This window comes from Scyliorhinus canicula, chromosome 11 (assembly GCF_902713615.1).
Source record: "Scyliorhinus canicula chromosome 11, sScyCan1.1, whole genome shotgun sequence".
NCBI lineage: Eukaryota > Metazoa > Chordata > Chondrichthyes > Carcharhiniformes > Scyliorhinidae > Scyliorhinus > Scyliorhinus canicula.
In genome coordinates, this window is record NC_052156.1 from 78,713,535 (window position 1) to 78,740,286 (window position 26,752).

Genomic DNA, 26,752 nt, shown 5'->3' on the forward strand with positions numbered 1-26,752 from the left:
GAGTAGGCTTCAATGAAGTTACTGTGAAAAGCCCCTAGTCGCCACATTCCGGCGCCTGTCCGGGGAGGCTGGTACGGGAAGGTGCTGGTACAGGGATCAAGGTGCCAGATCCCTGGCATCCCTGGTTCTCCTCCGCATCAGGAACCCCCTATTGGCAGTGGGCAACAGAGAATCCCGCCCCAAGTTCGAATGATAGGTAGTAACTTATGTCATAAATTGCTTTCAACACATTGACTCCATTCTCTCCCAACCAGTCTCTGCTCCTTCAAAAGTCTTCTTGAACCCATCTTTTTGGCCAGTTTATGGCTATCATTGTGGACAACTTAACATTTGTAAAATCCCTTGGGATGCTTTTATTTTAATTAAAGGTGCTATATGAATGCAAGCTTTTGTTGGATTTTGCTATTTGGGTTATTGTATTGTATTTGCACACAACTCAATTGAACATATTTTTTCATCAAGGCAACATCCCTCTAAATTTTGGTTCCATCACACACATTTGTATAAACTGTAAATGAAATATTTCATTAATGAAGTTTTAAATGATGTGTGAATTTTTGATTTTGTGATACCAGAAGTGTGAAAACTGGATTTCTTACCTAAGTTAGTGGAGGTTTCAGAGTCTCCTAATGTGCAGAACATAGTACTGTGAAACGTTCAACCGAGCCGCCTCTACCTAACTCTTTGATAACAATTATCAACTGGATCTCAGAGTAACTGAGCTTCTTTCAGGATGCAAACGTTACACCAGGATGAACCTAGCACTCCTCCTTCGCTGCTAAAATCAACCCAGAGCTCATGGTCGGAGGCTGAGGTCATAAGCCTGCAGCGGGTGACCCCTTTACTTCTCCTGCCCCTTGAAGTCCATCTCCAACCAGGATTTCTGCAAGCTCAGGGTACTGTCAGCAGGCAATGGGTGTCTCGCCTCTCCAGGCTAAAGGCCAGGTACGTGTGAGTGATGCTCTCCTTCTCCTGGATGGCACATTGTTCCAGATACCCCAACCAGCTCAAAGCAGTTTGAAAGAGGACACTTCCAAATGACAGCAGGAAGTTCGGAGGATTTTCTAGTGCCCATATGGCATAGAGAGCAGTCCCGAGGGGAAAGCAGTCACCAAGGATAAACATACCAGCCTATCTCTAGCCATATCGCATGCTCATGGAGACAGAGCAATAATATGGATGTGAAATGTAACCGTAACAGCCTCCCCGAACAGGTGCGGAATGTGGCGACTAGGGGCTTTTCACAGTAACTTCATTGAAGCCTACTCGTGACAATAAGCGATTTTCATTTTTTCAAACGTGCCTATAATCCATTCTAACATTGTAGCTCTTTACACTCAAAAACTCTTAAGTGCCCTTCCTGTTGATTCTCTTACTTCCCCATTCTTTATTTTTGCCATTATTATTTGTGATCCACGTACGCTTATTGAACATCTATCTTTAAGTTAAGCAGCAGAGAGAATGAGGAATTATTGGGGTGGCAGGTGGTACAGTGGTTAGCACTGCTGCCTCACAGCTTCGGGGTCCTGGGTTCAATTCCAGCCTCAGGTGTGGAGTTTGAACTTTCTCCCTGTGTCTGCATGGGTTTTCTCCGGGTAGTCCAGTGTCCTCCTATAGTCCAAAGATGTGCAGGTTAGGTGGATTGGCTGTGCTAAATAGCCCCTTAGTGTCCAAAAGGTTAGGTGGGTTTACTGGGTCACGGGGAAGGCATGGGCTTAAATAGGGTGCTCTTACTAAGGGCTGGTGCAGACATGACGGGCTGAATGACCTCTTTCTCAACTGTAAATTCTATGATTACTGTGATCTGTGAGTGTATGGTGCTGCTATCTTTGGACAGCAGAACCCTGACTTTGTGGCACCCGAGAGATTGGTCGGGACTCAGTCTGAATGATTGGCTGGTGGCCAATACATTGGCTAAAAGGCCGTTTTCTGCCAGGTAACATGTCATAAATGGGTTCTGCATGAGTGGGATGATTTCCAGGGACACAGGGAAAGCAGAGTTGAGACCTGGACACTGTCTCCCTCTTTTTCTCGTCTCTCTCTCATTCTCTACCGGAAATCTTGCAGTGAAGGGAGGTCTGCTTAAAGGCAGTCATCTTAAACAAAGACTCTTTTTCCTTTTCTTTTTCATTATTTTCACCCCTCTCCTCAACCCTGTGTTTGTGTGCGTGTGTGTATATAGAGGGTGGGGCAAGTTAAGGTGGGGGATTAGTAATTAGAAAATAGTTAACCAGTTATATTTGCTACATATTTCATTATAGTCCTTATAATAAAAAATTATTGTGTTCAAACTTACAAACCTCGTGACTATAATTATCGAGCAGCCAACAGCCAAAGACTTTGATTATTTTTTCGAAGAATCGTTTGTTAATTCAATTGTGCTGGGACTCTGGGCCAAGGGGGGCTGAAATTGACCGTGCCATAGCCCAGAGTGTCGTAAGATTCTCACTGAAGAAATAATGAATTAATAGGAAAAATGGCTAATTTGTTTGCATTAAACACAAAATCCACAGGCATGGCTCCTAAACCGGAGTGGTATGTGAACAATAGTTTACGAATGTCTACTCTGGACTGAAGATTTAGCCATGTTATCCAATTCAACAATAAAAGGGTCTCGTCTTATATTCTGTCATCTGTTAATATTATTATGCATTTTTAAATAAAAGATTTCCCAGGGTAGTTGCAAAAAATCAACCATTGCTTGAATTCATTGTGAGACAATTCCTGAAAAACCTCCTTCAATCATCAGTCTGGGATGTTGCTTGCACTTGTCACGCAAGACCTTGTCGGTGTGTAACTGTGTGTGTAAAAGTGCAAGAGGCAGAGAGTGAGAGAGAGGATGTGTGTGCACACGTGAGAGGATGAATGTCCATGTGAGAGTGAGGATGAGTGTGTGTGTCTGAAAGATTAGTGTGTGTGAGAGACGATGGGTGCATGAGTGTGTGTGAGGATGGGCACGTCTGCGTGTGTGAGAGGATGAGTGTGTGAGAGGATGTGTGTGCATGTGTGTGTGTGTGAGGTGTGAGGTGTGAGTGTGTGTGAGGATGGGTGTGTGAGAGGATGTGTGTGCATGTGAGAGGATGTGTGCATGTGTGTGTGTGTGAGGTGTGAGTGTGTGTGAGGATGGGTGTGTGAGAGAGGATGTGTGTGTGCGTGTGAGAGGATGAGTGTGTGTGAGGGATGAGCTCTTGTGTGAGTGTGTGAGGATGAGTGTGTGTGTGAGAGGATGGGGTATGTGTGTGTGTGTGTGTGTGAGAGGATGTGTGCATGTGTGAGTGGATGAGTACGTGTGTGTGAGAATGAGTGTGTGTGTGTGTGAGAGGATGAGCTCTTGTGTGTGTGTGAGAGGATGAGTTCGCGGGTGTGTGTGTGTGAGTAGGAGGGAATTTGGTGTGCGGACTAGTTACCCATCTATGGCATTCATTAATTCTAGTTGCTATTAAAGAAAAAGTAGTTGCTAAAAGCATGATGGGATTGCTTGGCTATATTTTATAACTGCTTCTGCACAAAACTTGGAAGGTCGAATATTGTAAACAAATACTGCAGCTGCAGCCTTTTTCTTGATGAGAAGTGGTTTTAGAATTGTTTTAGCAAGAGACAGAAAAGCGTGCTAGATAACTGCATGAAGTGCATTCTCAAGGTTTGTTTAATGTAAACGTGGCTAGCAGAAGCTGCTTATGGCCTTGATGCTTTTTATTTCATGGTATAAATGTATGCTCTTAAACTTGTAAGGTAGGGTATTTGGAGTGGTCTCTGAACGTTACAACCCTTCCACGATCATGTCCAAATAAATTACCTGAAACGAAGCTCGAAGTCTCTGACTATTATTATTTCCACGACAGTGTGAGAGGGGATGTGTGTGTGTGTGTGTGAGAGAGGATTGGTGCGTGTGTGTGTGAGAAGATGAGTGCTTGTGTGTGTGAGGATGGGTGCGAGTGTGTGAGAGAGGATGAGTGAGTGTGTGTGTGTGTGAGGATGGGTGCATGAGTGTGAGAGAAGATGAGTACGTGTGTGTGTTTGAGAAGATGAGTGCTTGTGTGAGTGAGGATGGGTGTGTGTGTGTTAGAGAGGATAAGTGCATGTATGTGAAAGAGGATGGGTGCATGTGAGTGTAGGAGAGGATGAGTGAGTGTGTGCGTGAGTGAGGATGGGCGTGTGTGTGACAGGACGGGTTCGGGTGTGTGTGAGACAGGACGGGTGCGTATGTGTGAGAGGATGAGTGCGTGTGTGTGAGAGGATGAGTGCATGTGTGTGAAGATGAGTGCATGTGTGTGAGAGGATGAGTGCATGTGTGTGAAGATGAATGCATGTGTGTGAGAGGATGAGTATGTGTGTGTGAAAGAGAATGAGTGTGCGTCTGAGAGGATGAGTGTGTGTGTTTGTGCATTGTCATGTGAGAGTCCCTTTAAGAAAAGTGTGTTTTATCAAATGGCTGCAGTGATGCCATTGTGTGGGTGGAGCTGGAATGTGATTCTGCTTTTTATTTTCGTTTTAAGCTGGATGTTCTTTTTGGCTCTGTGTTTTAGTTTCGCTTTCAGTTGGAGAGCTGCATTCAAACCAAGCAGATGTATACTGGTCTCTGTATGTTAAACAAGGTGTTTAGATCACTTGATAATTTAAAAGTGATAACTGTTCTCTGTAGATAATTCAAACCTACTGTCTTTGTTAAAAAGTGTTTTGGCTTATGGATGTTGTTAGGAAAGTTACTAAGGGTTACCTAAAGAGTATTGTATCTTTTTGGGGTGTTATCCATGTTTGTAGTTGGTAAGATGTTTACTGTGGGTTTATAAAATGTTAACTGGATTCATAGAATAAACATTGTTTTGTTTTAAAAATACTTTAGATCTCTGTTGCATCACACCTGTAAAGTGGGCCCTTGTGCTCCCCATAACCAAAATCTATTAACAATTATGGGTCAGGTGAACGCCATGATATACTTTGGTGTTCTCTAAACCCTGGCCCATAACAGTATGAGAGGTTGAGTGCATATGTGTGAGGGAGAATGTGTGTGTGAAAAAAATGAAAATGAAATGACAAGTAGGCTTCAAATGAAGTTATTGTGAAAAGCCCCTAGTTGCCACATTCCGGCCCCTGTTTGGGGAGGCTGTTACGTGTGTGTGTGTAAGAGGATGAGTGCGTGTCTGAGAGGATATGTGTGTGTGAGAGAGAATGGGCGTGTGCGTGAGACGATGAGTGTGTGTGTGAGAGGATGCGTGCGTCTGAGAGAGAAGGGGTGTGGTGAGCATGTGGGTGGATGAGTGAGTGTGTGTGAAAGGATGAGAGGGTGAGTGTGAGTTTCAGAGTCTAGCAATCCAGTAACACTCTGCCCGTTAGAACCAAAGGGGCAGTAACACACCTCCCATTAAAAATGATAATAAGGTTTAGACCAAAGTACCTTTTCGAATTAAGTTTTAATTAGAGAAAACATGTCGATATAAGAAATAGAAAAGACTTCAATAAATTAGGTGTCGGACGTTTGTTCCAATTGCGCAAAATCAATCTTTTTTGTTGTGGTTTGGCTCTTCAACACAATAACTATGATTCTCAGGTGTTCCTTCAGTGCTCTTGGGGGGTCATAAAGGTGACAGCTGGGGAAACCTGGTATGGGTGATTCACTAAATCATCTCACACCCTTAGAAGTTGCTGGTTTTAAAACTGCACATCAAAGCAGTGTCACCTTCAATAAAATGTGATTGGCAAATAGGCTGTTAACCAGAGAGGGTGTGTAACTGTTTGCCAGGTTTGTCCGATACCACACAACAGAAGTGACACACATTGCAATAGAATCTATGCCACTGAGCTGTTTGCGTACAATGAACAGAAGATTTGCTGACCACTTTTCTACACTGTACGATGAATTCAAGGGTTAAATACCGCTTGGAATTAAGAACATCTTTGGCACCTCATGAATTAGAGGGACATTCTACATTTAAATCATTGCTCAGACAGAATTACTGAATGATTCAAAAGGCTGTGATGGAAAGCTTTCTCAACTAATTATATCTATTCAGTTTGTTGCTCGGGTGATACAAATGTTGTGTGAAAATTCTCAAGACGCAGTGGCAAAAATCTGAGCAATAAATCAATTGCCACAACAAATCATTTGTCCTCATCAGAAAGAATACACTTCAATTATATCATGGAGAAAATAAATAAATCTTCTCAATAAATACCAGCAAATCGTATTTGGATCTGTCTGCATTCCAGCACAGAAGTATATTTATGAGCTGCATTCTGGTATTGTATTAAAATGTTCTGCTCTTGTAAACACTTCCTGTCATCTACTTCCTATGCTTTAATTTTGTTATGCCCGAGGACAGTTAGTCACGTCTGAGTTACATGTGAAGTACTTGCTTTTAACACTAACGCCAAATAAAGTTATTTCAGTTCTTCAGCCTCCATACCACTAGCAGCGCAGTGACGTGAACCCTTGGGCCAACTGACATTTTGTTAGTTGAGTATCTTTCAACAATCGTGGCCTGCTTCCTGTGGCATTATCATTAAAAATGAGCAGACAGCCAACCGCTATCTGCTTCCCTAACCAGCCTTGGGTGAGCCTCCATGTTCTGATCTCACCCATACAGGCACGTCAGCTGCCTAACAAATCACATTCCTCACCTGCTCCTGTTCCTTCATCTTCAGCACAAGCCTCGGTGTTAACCCGACCCCCCAATATGCCTGCGCTGACCGACATTGACCGACGACTGTCTGCCTCCCCCTCAATGTCCCATCCCAACCATAGACACAGCCTGTATTCAGGTCCTGACGCATCATGGCTGAGGCAGTTGCATCTTTGAGAGAAAACTGGATAAACATTTGAAACCCAGAAAGATACAAGATAATCAGTTGAGAATTGGAGCACTTTTCAACCGTCACGTTAAGAGGTGGCGCAGACAACAATGATACAAATAGCCTACTTCAATTGTAAACCAGTATGGTTCTTAGTTAAATGAGAGTTCGGTACATCGAAGCATGGCAGTGCATCAGAGTGAATAGAACATTATATTTATTAAGTCAAAACTGCAGAGTGTATATGAGATGAACTCAGGCACACTGTTTAATGCTAAACACACAACAAAACATTCAAGTCTTTAGAGCCGATTCAGAGAACAACCCTGAGATTGACACTTATTCTCAGAGGATTCTGAGGTAAGATTAGGCTGATCATTGTCACATGCTGTCTGTTGGGGTAAAAATAGAAATTTACATCTAGTGCCCCTTGCTCACATGTTGGACATTCAAATGGGTCATTTTAAACCTCTTCCACCACCGGTGAAAGGTGTGAGAGGGTTGCAGTGAGTTTATACAAGATGGTCAGGTTTCAAAGGGTAAAGGATATGAAACCTCACCTCAATCTGCCATGAGTGGGTTTGGAGAGTATCACACTAACCCACTCTGATTTTGGGAGTCATTGAAATTTAACAGCTAGGGCAGCATGTTAGTGCAGTGCTTAGCACGGCTGCCTCACGGTGCCGAGGACCCGAGTTCGATTCCAGCCTCGGATCACTGTCCCTGTGGAGTTTGCACATTCCCCCCATGTCTGCCTGGGTCTCACCCCCACAACCCAAAGATCGGCACGGTACGTGAATTGACCACACTAAAATTGCCCCTTAATTGGAAAAAAAGAAAAGAATTGGGTACTCTGAATTTTAAAAAGATAAATAAATTTAACAACTGCAGGTGTGATCTTCCAGGGTTCTGAAACCCGTCAGCTAGATGGAGGGGGAAGCTGCCAGATAGATTCAGCTGGTATGCTTTCCTTGCATACCTTGTGGGCCAGGAGGAGCAGAAGTGCTTCTTTTTATGGCATGCTTTTTCCTCTTTGAGATGCTGACGTGTCTTTTCATAATTTTCTGTGTTTCTTTACATCTCAAGCTTCATAACTTGTTGATTTTGTCAAGTTCCTCTTGGCATCAGTCAATCGCACACAAAACAAAAGCTACCGCTGCCACTATTACTTGGCCGGGTGAATACAGTTGTCGCTCCAACCCATACACCAGAATCCACAAGACTGTATGTGGGCACTGAAGTAAATAAAGAGGGCATACACTAGCCTTAATTACTCCATACAGTCAACCTCTCTCCCCAAAATTGGGCAAATATTTTCCTAGCTCTTCACTCAGAATCACTGTCTATCTTCTTGTTTGTTTTCTGGCAAAGTAACTTCTGTATATTTGTGTTGGAATGTTGTCATTCAAAAAAAAACATCTCCTTAGCCTTGTAGCTCAGTTGAGCCTGGATTTATTTCCATGAAAGAACTTGATTAAAGGCTTAGATATTTACTGCTGTGAGTCGATTAAGATTGAACGGTAATCCATCGCCACATGCGCTATTTAGTTTGAGCGGCTTCACACACCACAGAGGGTTTAGTCCCAAGCGCTTGGATTGCGAGCGCGTTCTTACCAGCTTCCTTAGAGACCTGCACAAAGGCCTCCACTCCACTCTCGCCGTAGCTCCCTTCTGAAGCCAGCGTGGACACGTAATTCCACCCAAAAGCCTTCACAATGTCCACCATCGCCTGAGTCTGGTAAGAGTCCGGTGGAACGACGCGGGAGAAGAAAGCATAGCTGCTGTTGTCACTCAACTCTGGTGCAGTGGAGGCGTAACTGATCTGCGGAATCTAAACGGACAGAAAAGGAAAGAGGGTTTATCTCTCGTTCCGGGTAGAAAGTGCAGCCAACGTTATGCTGCGCAAAACTCATAATTTTAGGAAGCTTCAATTTCACACAAGATAAATATGTACTGAAGGAAGAAGTTGAAGTCAGTCGTGATAATGGAGTTACAGTGATTGATGTGATTGATTTCTTCATTTGAGCGAACACTGGGTAAGAGCTGTCTATTGACTATAAGATCCTTTGCCTCTGAAACAAAACACCAGAGAAATTTGAAAAGCGACATTTAATCACTGGGAATGGTGTGACTGATAGAAAACTGGTTTGAACAGAAAACTGGTTTGAACATTCAGAGCTGTGATTCTGTCAAGAGTGAGATATAATTGAAATCCTTTGCATTTCCAATCAGCAAGAATGAGTGGCACTCCAAATGGTTGATTGACACGTAGAGCTGCCCTCATTAACATAGGATCACCGTGTGACCTGAACTCTAACCCTCACAAAACTTCGTGTGGGTGGTTTCTTTCACAAGGTATCAGAGGTCAACATTTTGTGAGGGGCGAATGGAGATCAGACAAACTGCGCATTGCACACCTTGTGTTCATATAGAGGCTGCCGGCTCGCTGATTCAGAAATCTGCCTTGAAAAATTCAGAAAGCAATCAAAACGATGCCAGAGTTTGTGCCTCGAATTACAAGGTTTGCTTTGCTGCTGATGAAATCTCTTTGAAACCTTTAGAAACCGTAGCAGCCAATGTCTCCGCAGCGTCCAAATCTTGGGGGTGAGAAGTGGGGACGGGGCAGGGGATTGGAAAAGGAACAACTTAATATTTGGTCATAAATGCAAATTACTGCAGATGCTGGAATCTGAAACAAAAACAGAAAATGCTGGACAATCTCAGCAGGTCTGACAGCATCTGTGGAGGGAGAAGGAGCTAACGTTTCGAATCTGGATGGCTTTGACAAAGAGTCTACCAGACTCGAAAGGTTAGCTCCCTTTTTATCTCCATGGATACTGTCGGACCTGCTGAACTTAGTACTTGGTTTGCTTTTCAGGATTGCTCCCGCTGCAAGCGCAGTACCGAGAGAGTGCAGCATTGTTTGACATACCGCTATTTCAATAGTATGCCCTGCCTGTTGTACCGAGTTAAGGGAATATTAATGGTCCTCTTGGCACAGTTCAAAGATAAGCTGAAAATTCTCCCGATGTACTGGTCTACATTCTCCATTATCCTTTCCTTCATCTCATTGTGGTTTGTTGGGTCATGCTGTGCACAACCCAGCAGTCACATTAATCTCCATCAGAATCATTGGACTTCAAATTGCGCTGTACATGAAATACTGGAGACGTTTCTGACAGATGTACGAGTTACAAAATCTTTGATGCAATGAGAAATTTAACAGGTGACAGCCTGAGCCTTACAATTTAATTTTATATCAGCCTTACATCCGTATCACTGAACTGAGTCATAGATAATGGAGCTCGAAGGTTCAAACCCTGATCTATGCTGATTTTAGTAGTGTAGTGGGATGTGAAATGGTATGTTGGCCTCCATTGCAAGAGGACTTGAATACAGGAGCAAGGATGTCTACTGCAGCTGTAGAGGGCCTTGGTGAGACCACACCTAGAGTACCGTGTGCCACTTTGGTCTCCTTTTCTAAGAAATGCCATAGAGGGAGTGCAGTGAAGGTTCACCAGATTGATTTCTGGGATGGCAGGGTTGTTGTGCAAGTAGAGATTGGGTCAACTGGGCCTGTATTCCCTGGAATTCAGAAGAATAAGAAGAAATCTAATTGAAAAGAATAGCATTCTGACAGGGCTGGGCAGACTGGATGCAGGGATGATGTTTCCCCTGGATGGTGGGTTCAGAACAAAGGACCACAGTCTTAGAATACGGAGCAGACCATTTAGGACTGAAATGAGGAGAAATTTCTTCACTTAGAGGGTGGTGAACTTGTGGAATTCTTTACCATAGAGGCCAAGTCACTGAACATATTTAAGAAGGAAATAGATGGAATTCTTGACTCTATAAGGTGTCGAGGGGTATGGGGAGAGAGAGCAAGTGTATGGTGCTGAAATAGAGGATCAGCCATGGTCATGTTGGATGGCAGAGCATGCTTGAATAGCCTATTCCTGCTCCTATTTTCTGTGTTTCTATGTCTCAAGATATCGCGATTGCAAAAGTCTCAAAGCTTATTGCAATATCCTGGGTCTGGGAAGGACAATAAATCAGCCAGGCTCCCGATTGCGAGTTAACTACCTCAGCAGGAAAATGCACATGAACCAAATTGGGTAAGGCTGTTATCAGCTTCCCAATGACCCCTGCACAGAATCCCACATGAAGATTGATCAGCAACAAGAGCTATTGCACAATAAGTACTATCAATGAAACACGAGCGACAAATCTACCTCTCAAACCAGCTATGCCACTCAATTTGATTTCAACTGAGCTTACCTCAACTGATTTGATATAATTAGCTCTATACCCTTAACAAACTGAAGTGAATTATACTGCAGCGGGAATGGTCAGCTTCATGAAAGGAAGACGGAACTGGTTGGTGTGCCACTCGACAAGGTCAAGGCATGCGTAAGTAGGCCATTAAGCCCTTTGAGCTTGTTCCACCATTTAATAAGATCATGGCTGATTTGATGGGAACCTCAAATTTGCATCCCATCTACCCCCAATAACCTATCACCCTCTTGTTTGTAAGAAACTCTGCACCTCTGCCGTTAAAGAATCTTCTTCCACCGCCTTTTCAGGAACAGTTTCCAAAGACTCACGACTCTCAGAGAAAGAGATTTCACCCCCTCTCAGTTTTAAATTCTCCCTCCCCCTTATTTTTAAACAGTGACTCTTTAGTTCTGGGTTCTCTCAAAAGAAGAAACATTGTCCCCCACATCCGCCCTGTCAAGACTCCTCAGAACCTTATATGTTTTAATCAAGTCGCTTCTTACATTTCTAAATTCCAATGGATACCTGCGTAGCCGATCCATCCTTTCCTCATCGGACAACCGGTCAACAACAGCGGGTTAGTAGCTTTGCCCAAGCACACAATTACCCTGTAAAGCATTGTAAAAAGGTAGCCTGTAGAATGAATTATTATTCTGCTCTGCAGATGCAAGCATTAGAAACAGAATTTCCGACTCTCACCACTAATAGCCTCGCAGCACACGTTCTCATCAGTTCTAACACTCCAAATGTTGATTCGGAGAATTCACAATTACAAGAAATTGTGAACTAAAAACAGAAAACATTTGAAAACAATCGCAGGTCATGTAGCAGCTATAGGTTTAATACGTCAGGTCAATGACCTTTCCTTGATTTGGTCAACTATTTTGATCAAAGGTCAGTGACTTAACACAAACTTGTTTCTCTCTCCACGGATGCTTGTTACAACCCCACTAATGTTACTACTGGGCGGGAAGATCCCAGAACAGAACCCTGGCTCAACAGACTGGAACTTTTATTTTTTGCTTAGTGACGTGTCACAAGACTGTCAGTTCACGGTTTGCAAAATATACAACATTAAACATAAAAGGTTTGACTTTCCCCTCCCCCCCCCAGCAGATGCTTATCCCACTGTGATCCAAGTGGTCTCACTGGAATGCCGATTTCCACATGAGTAATTCCAGACTCCACTCTGGAAAACACAAGCTTTGGAATCTTCTCCCAAACAACACTTCCTTTCAGGTGCCTTTACCATGGATCTCAGTGGTTCCAGGATCTCAATCTCTCCTCTCAGTATTCCTCTGCCCTGGATTGCCACGTTCATTCAAGCTTCTACACAATCTCTCAGATACCCAGTCATGCCAGTAGAATACCACTGCTTCACAGGCTGCATTAAGGTATTCCTAATCTTAGAATTGCTTCAAATATCTGGCTGCTCGCTAGCCAACTTCACCTGGTGTGCACATTTCAGCTGTCTTTAACTGGGAGCCTCTCTCTCTCTGCCCCTGTTTTTTAACTTCAGTGGTGTGGTGAATTATAAACCTAGTAATTCACACTGTGTTATATCATATGTATTGTGTCCTTGTGGGCTGTGTATACGAGCCGTTGCGCGGCTCTGCCCATAGGGGGAGATGAGGAGTTTGTACTGGGCTCCACCCTTGGCTCAGCCCATGGCTCCGCCCATGGCTCCTCCCACTAACCGGAAGTATAAAGATCTGCAGTTGTGAGCAAGCTGCCAGTTCATCTCGTCGCAGGCAGGCTCAGTTGTAAGGCTATTAAAACCACTACTCACTTCCAATCACGTGTCTTGTGAATTGATGGTCTCATCAAGTGGATAGTACCTTATTCAATTTCTAGTTCCTTTTGCCCCTTTGTTCATTTGCTCTGGGACATCTTTTCATTTCCTAGTTTCTAGAACTATCTGTTCTTTAACTTCTGGGACTTACTTACTTCATTGTCCTGCTTCTGACAGTTCTTCTACCTAATTCCAACTGCCTTGGGTCCAGCTTAAAACTAAACTCAAAAATTATTTCTAACCTAAAGTGGCCCCTGATGTGTTAGGCAGGTTGGTTCGACGTTGACTGCAACTGGATGCAGTGAAGCTAGAAACAAACGTCTGACACAGGAGATGATCCAACACGGTTTTATTTAACTAGTGGACTGCTGTCCATGTTCAGCTGTGGGTTGACACTCTACTAATCTAACTGATGACCTCTTGCTGGCTTGACCAGACTTACTAGCTACCGCATGGTGATCGTGCTCACTAGCTTGTGCACTCTGACTGTCTCAGTCGCTGGGTCCTGAGAGAGGGAGAGTCTTAATGCCCTGTGGGCTTTATAGTGGTGGTGTCCTGTCTGGTGATTGGTTGTTCTGTGTTGTGTGTTCATTGGTCATCCTGTGTGTCAATCACTGCCTGTCTGCATCTCATTATATACATGAGTGGATATTATAACATCTCCCTTTTAAAAAAAATAAGTTTTAGAATGTGGAGGTATATACATGCCTGACTATGTACAAGTGGTGAGTTAACGAACATATGTCCATGGGAACGTGTCTATCGTGCAGATACAGAGCAAACTGAACAAAATTTACAAGAGTTAATTCTACAGATTCAGTCTTTGAGGAGGGCGATTAATTCTTGTCGATCGCCGCAGAGGTGGAGCAGGAAACGCCGGCACTTGGACAGGCGGGATTGCTGCCATTGCAGTGGTGTCGTGGACAGGCGGGATCGCTGGCAGATCGGTGGCCTCGTGGCAGGAGACGTCCGGAGGAGGCATGATAACTGACGGAGCAATACAGTCAGGTGGTGGGTGGGGAACTCACCGCAGCGTCCTGCTGTTGCGCCAGAGAATGGAGCCGTCAGCCATTTGAACAATGAAAGACCTTGGGGCGGCCTTCCTGACAACAACAGTTGGGGCTGACCAACCTCCCTCAGGCAACTGGATGTGAACAACATCTGCTGGAGCCAGCGCAGGCAGATCCGTGGCATGAGCATCATACGTGATCTTCTGCTGGTCCCTGGATTGCTGCACTTTTTGCAGCACCGTGAGGTGGTCAAGGTCTGGAACATGGATGGCTGGAACAGTCGTCCTCAGGTTGCGGTTCATGAGCACCTGCGCCTGTAGCCACCGAAGCTGGCCACTTCCCGACATAGAACATAGAACATAGAACAGTACAGCACAGAACAGGCCCTTCGGCCCTCAATGTTGTGCTGAGCAATGATCACCCTACTCAAACCCACGTATCCACCCTATACCCGTAACCCAACAACCCCCCCTTAACCTTACTTATTTAAGACACTACGGGCAATTTACCATTGCCAATCCACCTAACCTGCACATCTTTGGACTGTGGGAGGAAACCGGAGCACCCGGAGGAAACCCACGCACACACGGGGAGGACGTGCAGACTCCACACAGACAGTGACCCAGCCGGGAATCGAACCTGGGGCCCTGGAGCTGTGAAGCATTTATGCTAACCACCATGCTACCGTGCTGCCCATAAAATGGAACATTGAGTTGCATACAGGGAAAAATGGACAATGACAGAGAGGCAAGCAGTTTGCAGAACCTCTCTGTGGATTCTGTCTGTGAAGAAACCAGACAGCATAGAAACTAACAAGCTGCGCATATTAAGTGAGCGATTCCCGGTGATTCCCAGGCACAATGGACACGACAATTAGAAGAGGTTGAAACATTCTATAGCAGATCAGACATCCCGGCGCCAGTGGAGTCTGAAACAAAAGGACACAAGCAAGGTGGAAAGAACCGCCCAGTGATCGAGGAACAGCCCCGTTATTGGGGAAATTCAAATCAATCGATTGGGAAGAGACCCAATCAATTGCAAGTTTATAGAGGGTCCGCCCAGATGGGCGCGAAACCCAAAACAGTATAAGACAGAGACCCCTGCCCCAGCTCTCTCTCTTAGCCAGCCCTCCTCCGCTCTCTTAGCCAACCCTCCTCCGCTCTCTTAGTCAGGCGCTCTTAGCCAGCCTCTCTCAGCAGAACACCTTTGCAGCAGCTCTCCAGGAACTTGGACGCGAGAAGGAGAGGCCTGGCCAATTGCTACACCGACAAGTAAGTGTCATACAACGCACGCTACGAGAGTAGACACTCCTGACCCCTTTAGTCCACACCAACTGGAAGCCTGCGGATCCAGGACAAAGCAAGAGGCCATTGTTCCCTGATCCGGCAGTTCCCTTATTCCAGATAAGTATTGGCCTAGTAGTGGTAGGAACAGTTTAGCCTTAGTGTTATATGCATGAGTAGTAAATAACTAATAATAAACGTGTCTTGTTTGAACTTACTAACTGGTGTATTGAGTCATTGATCTGAACTTGAACATGAATCTTGTGGCGGTATCATAAGGATACCTGGCAGCTCTAGAGCTAAGGAATAAAACAGAGCCAATTGAGTGTAACGCACACTCACCCAGAACGAGCAACACGCCGGAGACAAACCAGTCGACAGAGGGGTTGCCCTGTAAGCCAGCAGCACCAAGTTGAAATCGAAGGCTGAGTCTGCAGCCTTACACAACAACCACTTGACAATATGGACCCCTTTCTCAGCCTTCCCGTTTGATTGCGGGTAATGGGGAGTGGAGGTGATGTGACTTAAGTTGTAGGATCATGAAAAATCAGACCACTCCTGGCTGTAGAAACATGGACCGTTGTCACTCATTACTGTGAGTGGTATCTCTATGTGGCAGATGAAGTCGCCCTGTTCACATGGCGTGGTGATGGATCGGGATAGGGCATCCGCGATGATCAACTCCTTACCTGGTGTGTAGACGAGTTCGAAGTCATATCGGCGGAGACGAAGAAGAATTCGCTGTAGCCGAGGTGTCATATCATTTAAATCCTTCAGGATTATTTGGAATAAAGGCTTGTGGTCTGTTTCCACAGTGAACTTCGGCAGGCCATATACGTAGTCATGAAACTTGACTATTCCTGTCAGGAGACCCAAGCACTCCTTTTCGATCTGGATATACCATTGTTCGGTCGGAGTCATGGCTCTGGAGGCGTATGCCACTGGAGCCCAGGCCGAGGAGTCATCTCGCTGGAGGAGCACCGCCACAATACCGTCCTGGCTTACATCTGTGGATATCTTGGTGTCCCTGGTTGGGTCAAAGAGAGCCAGTACTGGGGCCGTGGTGAGCTTCACTTCAGCTCGAGCCACTCCTTTTCAAGTGCGGGCGGCCACTGGAACACTGTTGACTTCTTTACGAGATGCGGGAGGGCTGTGGCATGGGCTGCCAAATTGGGAATGAATTTCCCGAGAAAATTTACCATCCCGAGGAAGCGGAGGACCGCCTTCTTGTCCTCCGGGGTCTTCATGGCGTTGATCGCCAGCACCTTGTCGGCGTCAGGTTGCACACCCTGCTGTGAAATGTGGTCACCCAGAAACTTGATAGCAGATCGACCAAATGAGCATTTGGCCCTGTTGAGCTGGAGGCCATTTTCATGAATCCGCTGGAAGATCTGTTTGAAGCGAGCAATGTTATCCTCTGGCGTTGTGGACCAGATGATCACGTTGTCCACATACTCGCACACCCCTCGATGCCCTCCATTATTTGCTCCATAATGCGATGAAATACTTCGGAAGCTGATATGATACCGAAAGCTTGTAGCAATGGCGGCCGTACGGAGAGTTAAACGTGCACAGCTTCCGACTGGACACGTCCAGCTATATTTACCAGAAGCCACGGGAGGCGTCCAGCTTGGTGAAGAATTTGGTATGAGCCATCTTACTGATTAACTCTCCACGCTTCGAGATCAGGTAGTGCTCTCGCATAATGTTGCAGTTCAGGTCTTTGGGATCAATGCAAATGCGGAGTTCACCAGAGTTAACCATGGAGCTGACCCAGTCTGTTGGTTCCGTGACGTTTGAGATGATGCCCTGGTCTTGGAGGTCTTGTCGCTGCTTTTTCAGATCCTTGAGAGGAGCTGGCACCCGGCGTGGAGCATGGATCACTGGGGTGGTGTTCGGCTTGAGCAATATTTTGTAGCAATATGGGAGCGTGCCCATTCCATCAAACACGTTGTGATATTGTGTGAGAATATCGTCTATCTCGGACTGGAGATTCACACCGGACGAGGCAGTCGCCGGTGTCGAGAACATGGGGTGGGATTCTCCGACCCCCCCGCCGGGTCGGAGAATCGCCAGGGGCTGGCGTCAATCCCGCCCCCGCCATGTCCTGAATTATCCGCCGCCTGAGATTCGGCGGGGGCAGGAATCGCACCGCGCCGGTCGGCTGGCCCCCCGCGGCGATTCTCTGGCCCGCGATGGGCCGAAGTCCCACCGCTGTCAACCCTCTCCCACCGGCATGGATCAAACCACCTACCTTACCGGCGGGAGCAGGCGGTGCGGGCGGGCTCTGGGGTCCGGGGGGGTGCCCCCACGGTGGCCTGGCCCGCGATCGGGGCCCACCGATCGGCGGGTGGGCCTGTGCCATGGGGGCACTCTTTTCCTTCTGCCTTCGTCATGGTCTTCACCATGGCAGAGGCGGAAGTGACCCCCTCCCCTGCGCATGCACGGGGATGACGTCAGCAGCCGCTGACGCTCCGGCGCATGCGCGGACTTACGCCGGCCAGCGAAGTCCTTTCGGCCCCGGCTGGCGTGGCGGAAAGGCCGTCCACACCAGCCGGAGGAGCGCCAACCACACCGGCGCGGGCGTAGCCCCTCAAGATGAGGGCTTGGCCCCTAAAGGTGCGGAGACGTCCGCACCTTTGGGGCGGCCCGACGCCGGAGTGGTTCACACCACTCCATCACACCAGGACCTCCCGCCTCGCCGGGTAGGGGAGAATCCCGGCCATGGTGTGGACTCACTGGACCAAATTCAGGAGCTTGCAGGCGCGAGCACCGAGCAGGGACGTCCTGTCAGGCCGGACGATCTCGAATCGTAATGTTGCCCTGATTGCCTTGTGAGATACCCCTAGTCGACACAATCCACTGGCAGCTATGGCATTGCCATTGTAGTCAACGAGTTGGCAGGCTGGTGGAAGAATGCTTGGTTGGTCACGGATGCTGTCGAGATCTGACTGTGATATGAGGTTCGCAGACGCGCCGGTGTCCAGTTTAAATCAGATGCAAGCCTGGATTACTGTGAGGATAGCACACCACTTGCTGTCGGGATCCACACTGAGGATCGAAAGGTGGGTTGCAGGTGCAGTGGAGACCAGCTCGCGTGTGGTTATGATGCCCACCCGATATGGAGACTCGAGGCAGTCAGCATCGGGGTCCATTGGGCTGTCGGGATCAGAATCCTGCATGTCTTGTTGTACCGTATCTGAGATCGCTGGCTGATAATCGGTGGAGCGGACCTGCAGCAGGCCGCATAATGGCCAGGCTTCCCACACTGTAGACATTGCCGTTCTTTGGCTGGACATTGCCGCTTTAAATGGGCGGAGCCACAATTCAGACACGTCATGACGCTGACATCAGCGCGTTCCATGCGCCATCGCGCATGCGCAGTGCGGTTGGCCGACGTACGCACCTGCCCATTAGGGTTTCCGGCCTCGTCGTCCACCCGATCGTGACGCGCATACGTAGGGACCCGGGAAAAGCGCGCAAAACGGCCACTCTCCTCAATGCTCAGGCCTTGCAGTTTTGCAATGGCCTGCACACGTTCTCCCTCGTGGGAGGCCACTTTTGCAGTTTCTGCCGCCCTGATTTGCGAGTAACGATTCTTGGCACACTCATGGACTACGCACGTCTCAATAGCAACGGAGAGGATCAACTGTTTGATTCTGAGGAGCTGCTGCCGCAGGGAGTCGGAGTGGACCCCGAAAACGATCTGATCCCGGATCATGGCATCAGCCGTCGAGCCATAATTACTTGACTGCGCCAGAATGCGGAGATGGGTCAGGAGGGACTGAAAAGGTTCATCCTTACCCTGAAGCCTCTGTTGGAAGATGTACCGTTCAAAGCTCTCATTTACCTCAATGTCGCAGTGGCTGTCGAATTTTAGCAGAACTGTCTTGAACTTCGTCTTGTCTTCACCATCGGCAAACGTAAGCGAGTTGTAGATATGGATGGCGTGATCCCCTGTAGCCGAGAGGAATAGTGTGATCTTCCTGGCATCCGATGCTGCCTCGAGGTCGGAGGCCTCGATATACAGGAGGAACTTTTGCTTGAAGATTTTCCAATTGGCGACGAGGTTGCCGAAGATGCGGAGCTGCGGAGGAGGCTGGATGTTTTCCATTTCGCTGGATGGCTGCTTGCTGGTCGTTGCAGATTCACTCGAGGTAGGTTCGTTAGGATTAAAAGCACTCTGGTACCATGATGTGTTAGGCAGGTTGGTTCGAAGTTGACTGCAACTGGATGCAGTGAAGCTAGAAACAATCTGACACAGGAGATGATCCAACACTGTTTTATTTAATTAGTGGACTGCTGTACATGTTCAGTTGTGGGTTGCCACTCCACTAATCCAACTGATGACCTCTTACTGGCTTGACCAGACTTACCAGCTACCGCATGGTAATAGTGCTCACTAGCTTGTGCACTCTGACTGTCTCAGTAGCTGGATCCTGAGACAGGGAGAGTCTTAATGCCCTGTGGGCTTTATAGTGGTGGTGTCCTGTCTGGTGATTGGTTGTTCTGTGTTGTGTGTTCATTGGTCATCGTGTGTGTCAATCACTGCCTGTCTGCATCTCATTATATACATGAGTGGATATTATGACAGCCCCTGGTTGCTAAGCAGCAGTCCAGTCTTTCTTTAATTGCTTGGTTTGCTTTCATGTCATAGGCTCTCCAATCACAATGTAGGCACGGTTTGAAATGAAACCCAAATCCGCAGACATGCAAGCACCTTTGTCTAACATGAATCTAATTAAATTCTTTCTTACACAGAAACATGAAATAAAATGCATTTAAATCTATACCGTAATTCAAACACCCAAAATACAAATACAAATGCAAATTACTTGAAAACCACCTCTGTTCCCTGACATGCTCCCCGATCTGCTGAGTGTTTACCAGCACTTTCTCTTCATATTTCCCTTTCTAACATTAACAGTATTTTACTCTTGAAGAAATGATGGTGTGCCTTTGCATAAAGTAGAAGAGATTATGTAGCTCAAGGTTACGGTTCACTCAAAGGGCTTCATCAACATTTTTGAACTGTTAAGAATGAAGGCATCCAACCTCCTCAGTTAGTTATTCGACACCAAGTTAGCTAAAACATTCAATTCAGCCTACATACCCGCATGTAGGGGCTTGGAGGTTCTATTCATTTTTTTCCCCAGTATAATTCTCTGCAAATCAACTAAATACAATGTAAAAAATGGAGGAATATCAGCATAGATATTATGCAGCCAGCACAAAGCGAATTTCTGTAACTGTTTATGTTGGGTTAAAAACCATCAGACTGGGAGCTGGCCCCCATCTACAAATCAGGCCATGCCCATAGGGTGAGTTAATCACCGCTAGAAGCTGCCACTAATTGTGCCTGTTTGCTGCCCTTAGACGAACCTCTTCGGCACGAGGATACATTTTGAGAGCTTTTAAATTTTAAAAAAGTATATTAAGAAACTGACTACATAAATATAACCAACAAGTGGCTCCGCACAGTGTTTCATGGTCACTTTCAATTATTTAGTGTTGAAGTACTCATCAGATTGTGAATTCGACACTGATCAAAAATCCTCACATTGTGTGATAAATCTGTTGCCAGTTTTATTAATAAACTGCATCGAGTGACCAGTCTTAATTGTATCAAGGAACATTTGTTAAAAAAAGGGCGTCTACAGCACTGGTCAACTGCATTGGTTCAGGATAGATTTTACATTCAACCATATGCACATGAGTCAGAGGGCAAGTGCGAGGGGGAAAAGAAATCTCAAAACTGGCACAATGTTGGACAGAATTTGGGCTCAAGGCACCTTTCCCATTGCTACTCTTGTTCTCATTTTATTGCATCTTTCATCTGCAGATATGTTTCCTCAATACTTGAATTCTTGCACTTGTTCTTGTTTTCTTTCTTTTATAAAAATGGCTGAATGATTTTGAGAAACGCGCCACTTTGGATATGAACAAAAAGTTCAGAATATCTAATGTTACCCGTCTATCTACTCATTCTTGTCACCCTACTTCTTTGCTGATTACAAGTGCTTTCTCGCCTACAAATCTAACGGATGTTATCATGCACGGGATTCTGTGCCTTCAAATCACAGGGACATCTCCCATCTTCTAATTCTATCTTCTTGAACATCCCAGATTTTATGCAATCCACCACTGGTGGTCGTGCATTTAGTTTATAGATCTTATCCCACCTCCCACCTCACCCCCCCCCCCCCCACCCGCCGCATGCGCCACTCCAATCGCTGCACCTTGCTTTCCTCATTTAAGATACTCCTTGAAATCTAACTCTTTGTTCAAACTTTAGTTCCTCTGACTTAATGGGCACGAATCACCAGCCGGTAATACCCAGGAGAGGTGACCCGTGGGCTTCCAATCAACCTTCATGCCTCGCGCATAGACCCAAGTCACATGAGGCATCAAAATCAGAATCCTGGGAGCTTACATGGGATCTACCGGCCTCCCGGGATCTACCAGCCCCCCAGCGAGGTTGCAGCCAGGCGCCGTTCAGTACTGGCAGAACAGTACTCAGCGGGGGGAGGGGGGGGGGGGTCTCCTGGGCCATCAGAGGTCCCTGGGTAGTCAAGGACAGGGCAGGGTGGCTGCCTGGCCCTTCGCCTGAATGTGGGCACTTTGGCACTGCCAAGCTAGCAGGAATACTGCCAGGGTGAAAAGTTCAAGGGTGCCCAGGTGCCAGGCTGGCATCGTCAAGGGTCAGAGCCCAAGGGGGGCCATGCCCATGAAAGGAGGGTGTAGGGTGGTCTGAAGGATGGAGGGGTGCAGGGGTGTAAGTCGGGGCCTCTGTGCGGCTGGGGCAGGTGACGAATGGGGTTCCTGGAGAGGGGGCCTGAAGAGGGGGGCTCCCAGGGACTCCATAGTGGGGTGCCCTCACTTGAGGAGGATTTGGGGTAATGCCCATGTGTGTGGGTTTTGACATTGCCCACGGGTGGTGGGTGTGGGAGAACAATAAGCTAACTTAGAGATCGGGGTACCCTTTCAGAATGGCAACCTGATCGTGGTGTTCAGCTCCCCAGTGATGAAAAATTCGAAGTGTGGTTGTTGAACCAACTAGGCAGGTCAAGTGATAATGAGGCTAGATAATACTGTCTCCACTACATAGAACATGCAGTGTAGAAGGAGGCCATTCGGCCCATCGAGTCTGCACCGACCCACTTAAGCCCTCACTTCCACCCTATCTCCGTAACCCAATAACTCCTCCTAACCTTTTTGGACACTAAGGGCAATTTAGCATGGCCAATCAACCTAATCTGCACATCTTTGGACTGTGGGTGGAAGCCGGGGCACTCGGAGGAATCCCACGCGGACACCGGGAGAACGTGCAGAATCCTCACAGACAGTGACCGAGTGGGGAATCGAACCTGGGACCCTGGCGCTGTGAAGCCACAGTGCTAGCCGCTGTGCTACCATGCTGCAACTTGCTTCCAGGGACTTCTCCTGTAAGGCAACCTAAATATACTCCACTCATTCATTAGTTGCACGATTAAATTTACTTCTGCTTACACAACAACAGTTGCTACAGGGTTAACGTTGTGTCAGGACAAGATGTTAATGTAGCTGCATGCAGGTAATTACTGAGCAGACATTTCCCAATGACTGCAAAATACCTTGAGAATACTTGCCATAATGTCTAGCAGGCAAACGTGCGTGGCATGAAATTATGGACCAAACGTCCAGACAATGTTATGCAAAATAAGATTTAAAAAATAATAACTGGCAGACATAAATATGAAGATTCCTGACATTTTTGGCATAACCAAAGGGAATTTAGTGCAGAGGTGTGTGGTCAGACAAAGTAAAGTCGCTGTCGTCCCAGATGACCATAGGCGTCTTTCCACTTTGAGGAGGAGAGCTGACTGGTGGTGATTTAGCCTGAGGGTTACCGCACGAGGCAAGGGGCGAGGTTGAGAAGGTGTGGCCTCCAGGAATAACAGCAGCCAGTATTGGAATTGAATCTGCACTGTTGGCCTCACTCTGCATCACATACTAGCTGATCGCCATTTGAGCAGAAGGAGTACATCACAGCGTAGATCAGATCTAATCTCACCACATTACTGCAACAGTTTTTCGACACTTTGACCTGAAATGATACAATCACTATCTTTGCTGTTCCAGTGTACTTTCTATTTCCAGTGTGTTTAATTCTAATGGATGACTATTCAGATTGACCGTATCAGAGAAAGGACAATAAGACCAAATCTATGGATGTATTTGTGTTCAACAAGCTATTAGGACCAAGACCCAGTTTAATTATATCCAGAACCACCCATGCCAGGAAGAGTTGTCCATCTTGTTCTTTTTTATTGAGAATTAACAAATTAGATTTTGCATTAAAGAAGCCTGTGTTTATCAAGGGCCTTGGAACATCCCTCACAAACATCAATTAAAATGGTTTAATTTTGTTTATTGATGGTTATGTAAGTAAATGGAGCCGGCACTTTGCAGAGTCAAGTCCCAGAAAGATCAATGAATTAAGCGCCAGTTAATCTCTTTTTGTTTGGTGTTCTTGTCTGCTAAAAATCGTGTGACAGGATCTTTAATCTTCAACTGAAAAGCAAAAGGTTCTTAATTTAACATCCCATCTTGAGAATGAAATATCTGACAATTCAGCACTATCTTAGCAACATCAACATTGTTCACATTGCTCCTCGAGTGTGTAGAAAGTCCAAAGTGCTTCACAGGTGAGGATGATGGAGTACTAGACAGAGGAGGATATTTTAAGAGGGAGGCGTAGAAGCTTGGCAATTGGGAAGGATATTTAAACAGAAAGGAGCTGGAGGAATTGAAGGAAACAATTCTAGAAAGGGGCCGAAGCCGGCACAGCTGCCAACGATGGAATGGAAGAGGTGGACGAGCAAGGTGCAGAGGGTGCAAAGAATTCAGAAAGTATTGCTGCATGACATTACAGAGATGGGGCCAAGAAGGAATTTAAATGCAGGGGTGACAATTCAAACTTTGAGGTTTTCGGGTTAGGGAGGAACAGAGAATGCACAAGTAGACTTTGGCTTGGGAAGCAGACTTTTGAATGAACTAAGCTTTGCAATGGAAGGTTAGCCACATGAATATTGAAATAGTCAACAAAACCCTGCAGAATCAGCTCATAAGTCTGTACTGATGCAGTTAAGGAGCTGTGTTTAACAATAGAGTTAAGAGTTACAGTACCAAGTTACAAGAACAGGCTCCCACAAATGCCAAGAAAACTTGAAATCCAGCAGAATGAGAGGCTGCAAAAACAAAGAGTCCCAACGCGAGCATTAAGATAGGCAACAAGAACAGAGAATGCTAGAAACCCTCAGCATGTCTCAGCATCTGCCGTCTGACTCTTCATCAGAAATAAAGAGAGGGAGAAATATGTTGGACTTTATACTGTAGACTGGTGAGATTGCAACAAGATGCTGCAACAAGAGACAGATGGCGTAGTGCGGAGGGTGGGTTTTTGCACTAAGACAATAAATGTATGGGATCTTTCAGTCCCGCGGATATCTACGGCATTTTGCATTTTAAACCACCAGGAAATCCATTGGAGAGTCCGCCTTTGGCGGGAAGTGGAAGGTGTCACCACCAGGAAGGGCTGAAAAAACACACAGAGAAATTGAGAAGGAGGGAATGTGAGCCTGATAATTCGAACAGTTTTGCGGAAAGATGGTGGCTTGGAAGAGCAGGAAGTAGAATCAATATTGAATTCCTACAGTACAGAAGGAGGCCATTTGGCCCACCAAGTAGGCACCAACCCTCTGAAAGAGCACCCCATTAAGGCCCATTCCCCTGCCCTTTCCCCATAACATCATAACACCACCTAACCTACACATCTTTGGACACTAAAGGGCAATTTAACATGGCCAATCCACCTAACCTGCACTTCCTTGGACTGTGGGAGGAAACCGGAGCACCCGGAGGGAACTCACGCAGACACGGGGAGAAAGTGCAAACTCCACATAGACAGTCAACCAAGACCAAAATTAAACTCAAGTCCCTGGTGCTGTGAGGTGGCAGTGCTAACCACTGTGTCGATATGGGAGGAGATTAGGAATAACAAGGGTCATAAACCACAGGTGGTAGTAATTTAATAGAAGCCTTCTAGTAGAAGCTCCTTATCAGAAGCTATCTGGCTGGAGAGCATATTAATCAAGAAATAAGGCGAGTTTATAGCAAAGGCACTGCAACAATTGTAAGGGACTTCAATCTTCTTATACAATACACATCAAATTAGTAAAAGTAGTTTGGAAGACAAATTTGTGGAATGCATTCAAGAGAGCTTTCCAGAACAATACATCATGGACCCAACCAGGAAAGAGGTTATTTTAATTTCTTACCTTGTGTAATCCGACAGGGTTTGATTAATAATCTCATCATAATTGATTCAATGGGAATGAGTGATCATAATATGTCAGCATGTCACATTGAGCGTAAGAGTGATGTACATTAGTCAAAAACCTAAAGCTAATTACATAGGTATGAGGGGGTGAATTAGCTGAACTACATTGGAAAATTAGTTTGGAAGATAGGATAATTGATGAGGAATGGTGAACATATAAAGAAATATTTCATAATTGTCCTCATGCCATTGATAAATCAAAACTCCATAGGAAAAAATTATCCATCCGACTAAAGATAAGGATGACATTGGATTAGAAAAAAAAAAGTTGAAAATGTTACCAAGAATAGTAGTACGTCTGAGGGTTAGTGGACCAAAACGAAGGATATAATCTCAAGATAAAGGAACAACCCTTTTGGTCTGAGATAAGGAGCAATTTCCTGTGAATCTTTGAAACTATTTAGATGTCAGCAAGAGATAACCCCCCCAAAAAATGATAAAAGGGCAAGAAAATAGACGATGAAAGTAAACTAGTAATAAATATGAAAACAGATTGTAAGGGTTTCTAACAGAATGTAAGGGAGAGGGAAATGTGAAAATATATTTGGGTCCCTGAGAAGCTGAGACAGACAAAATAATGATAATGAGCAAGGAGATGGCAGGACCATTTTGAGAAAAAGTGTGCCCATCATCACAATCAAAGACACAAAATACATACTTGAAATAGTGATAAACCCAGATTCACTTTAGGTTCTTGGACTCAAAACACAGAATGCTGATATGAAGGTACAGCAAACAATCAAGAAAGTAAGTGGTATGTTGACCTTTATTGCAAAGGAGATGGGAATGTAAGAGTAACAACACATTTCTGTAATTTTACAGGGTTTTGGCACGACTACAGCTGGAGTACTGTGTACGTACTTGGTCTCCTCACCTGAGGACGGATATAATTGCCTTAGCTGGGGTGCAATGAAGGTTCACTAGATTGATTCACTAGGGCAGCACGGTTACATAGTGGTTAGCACAATTGCTTCACAACTCGAGGGTGCCAGGTTCGATTCCCGGCTGGGTCACTGTCTGTGCGGAGTCTGCACGTCCTCCCCGTGTGTGCGTGGGTTTCCTCTGGGTGCTTCGGTTTCCTCCCACCGTACGAAGATGTGCGGGTTAGGTGGATTGGCCATGCTAAATTGCCCTTACTGTCCAAAAAGTTTAAGTGGGGGTTACTGGGTTACGGGGATAGGGTAGATAGGTGGGCTTGAGTAGATTGCTCTTTGTAATTCAT

At 45.9% G+C, this 26,752-nt stretch overlaps 1 protein-coding gene across 2 annotated transcripts in view; it reads right to left on the reverse strand.

Annotated features, from left to right (window-relative positions):
* Positions 1-26,752, reverse strand: part of LOC119973148 (metabotropic glutamate receptor 7-like) — a 967,737-nt gene that overhangs the window by 702,865 nt on the left and 238,120 nt on the right. For both annotated transcript variants that reach the window (XM_038810761.1, XM_038810760.1), the window contains exon 3: positions 8,404-8,620. In XM_038810761.1, the coding sequence (XP_038666689.1) occupies positions 8,404-8,620 (217 nt within the window). The remainder of the gene's footprint in view (positions 1-8,403; positions 8,621-26,752) is intronic.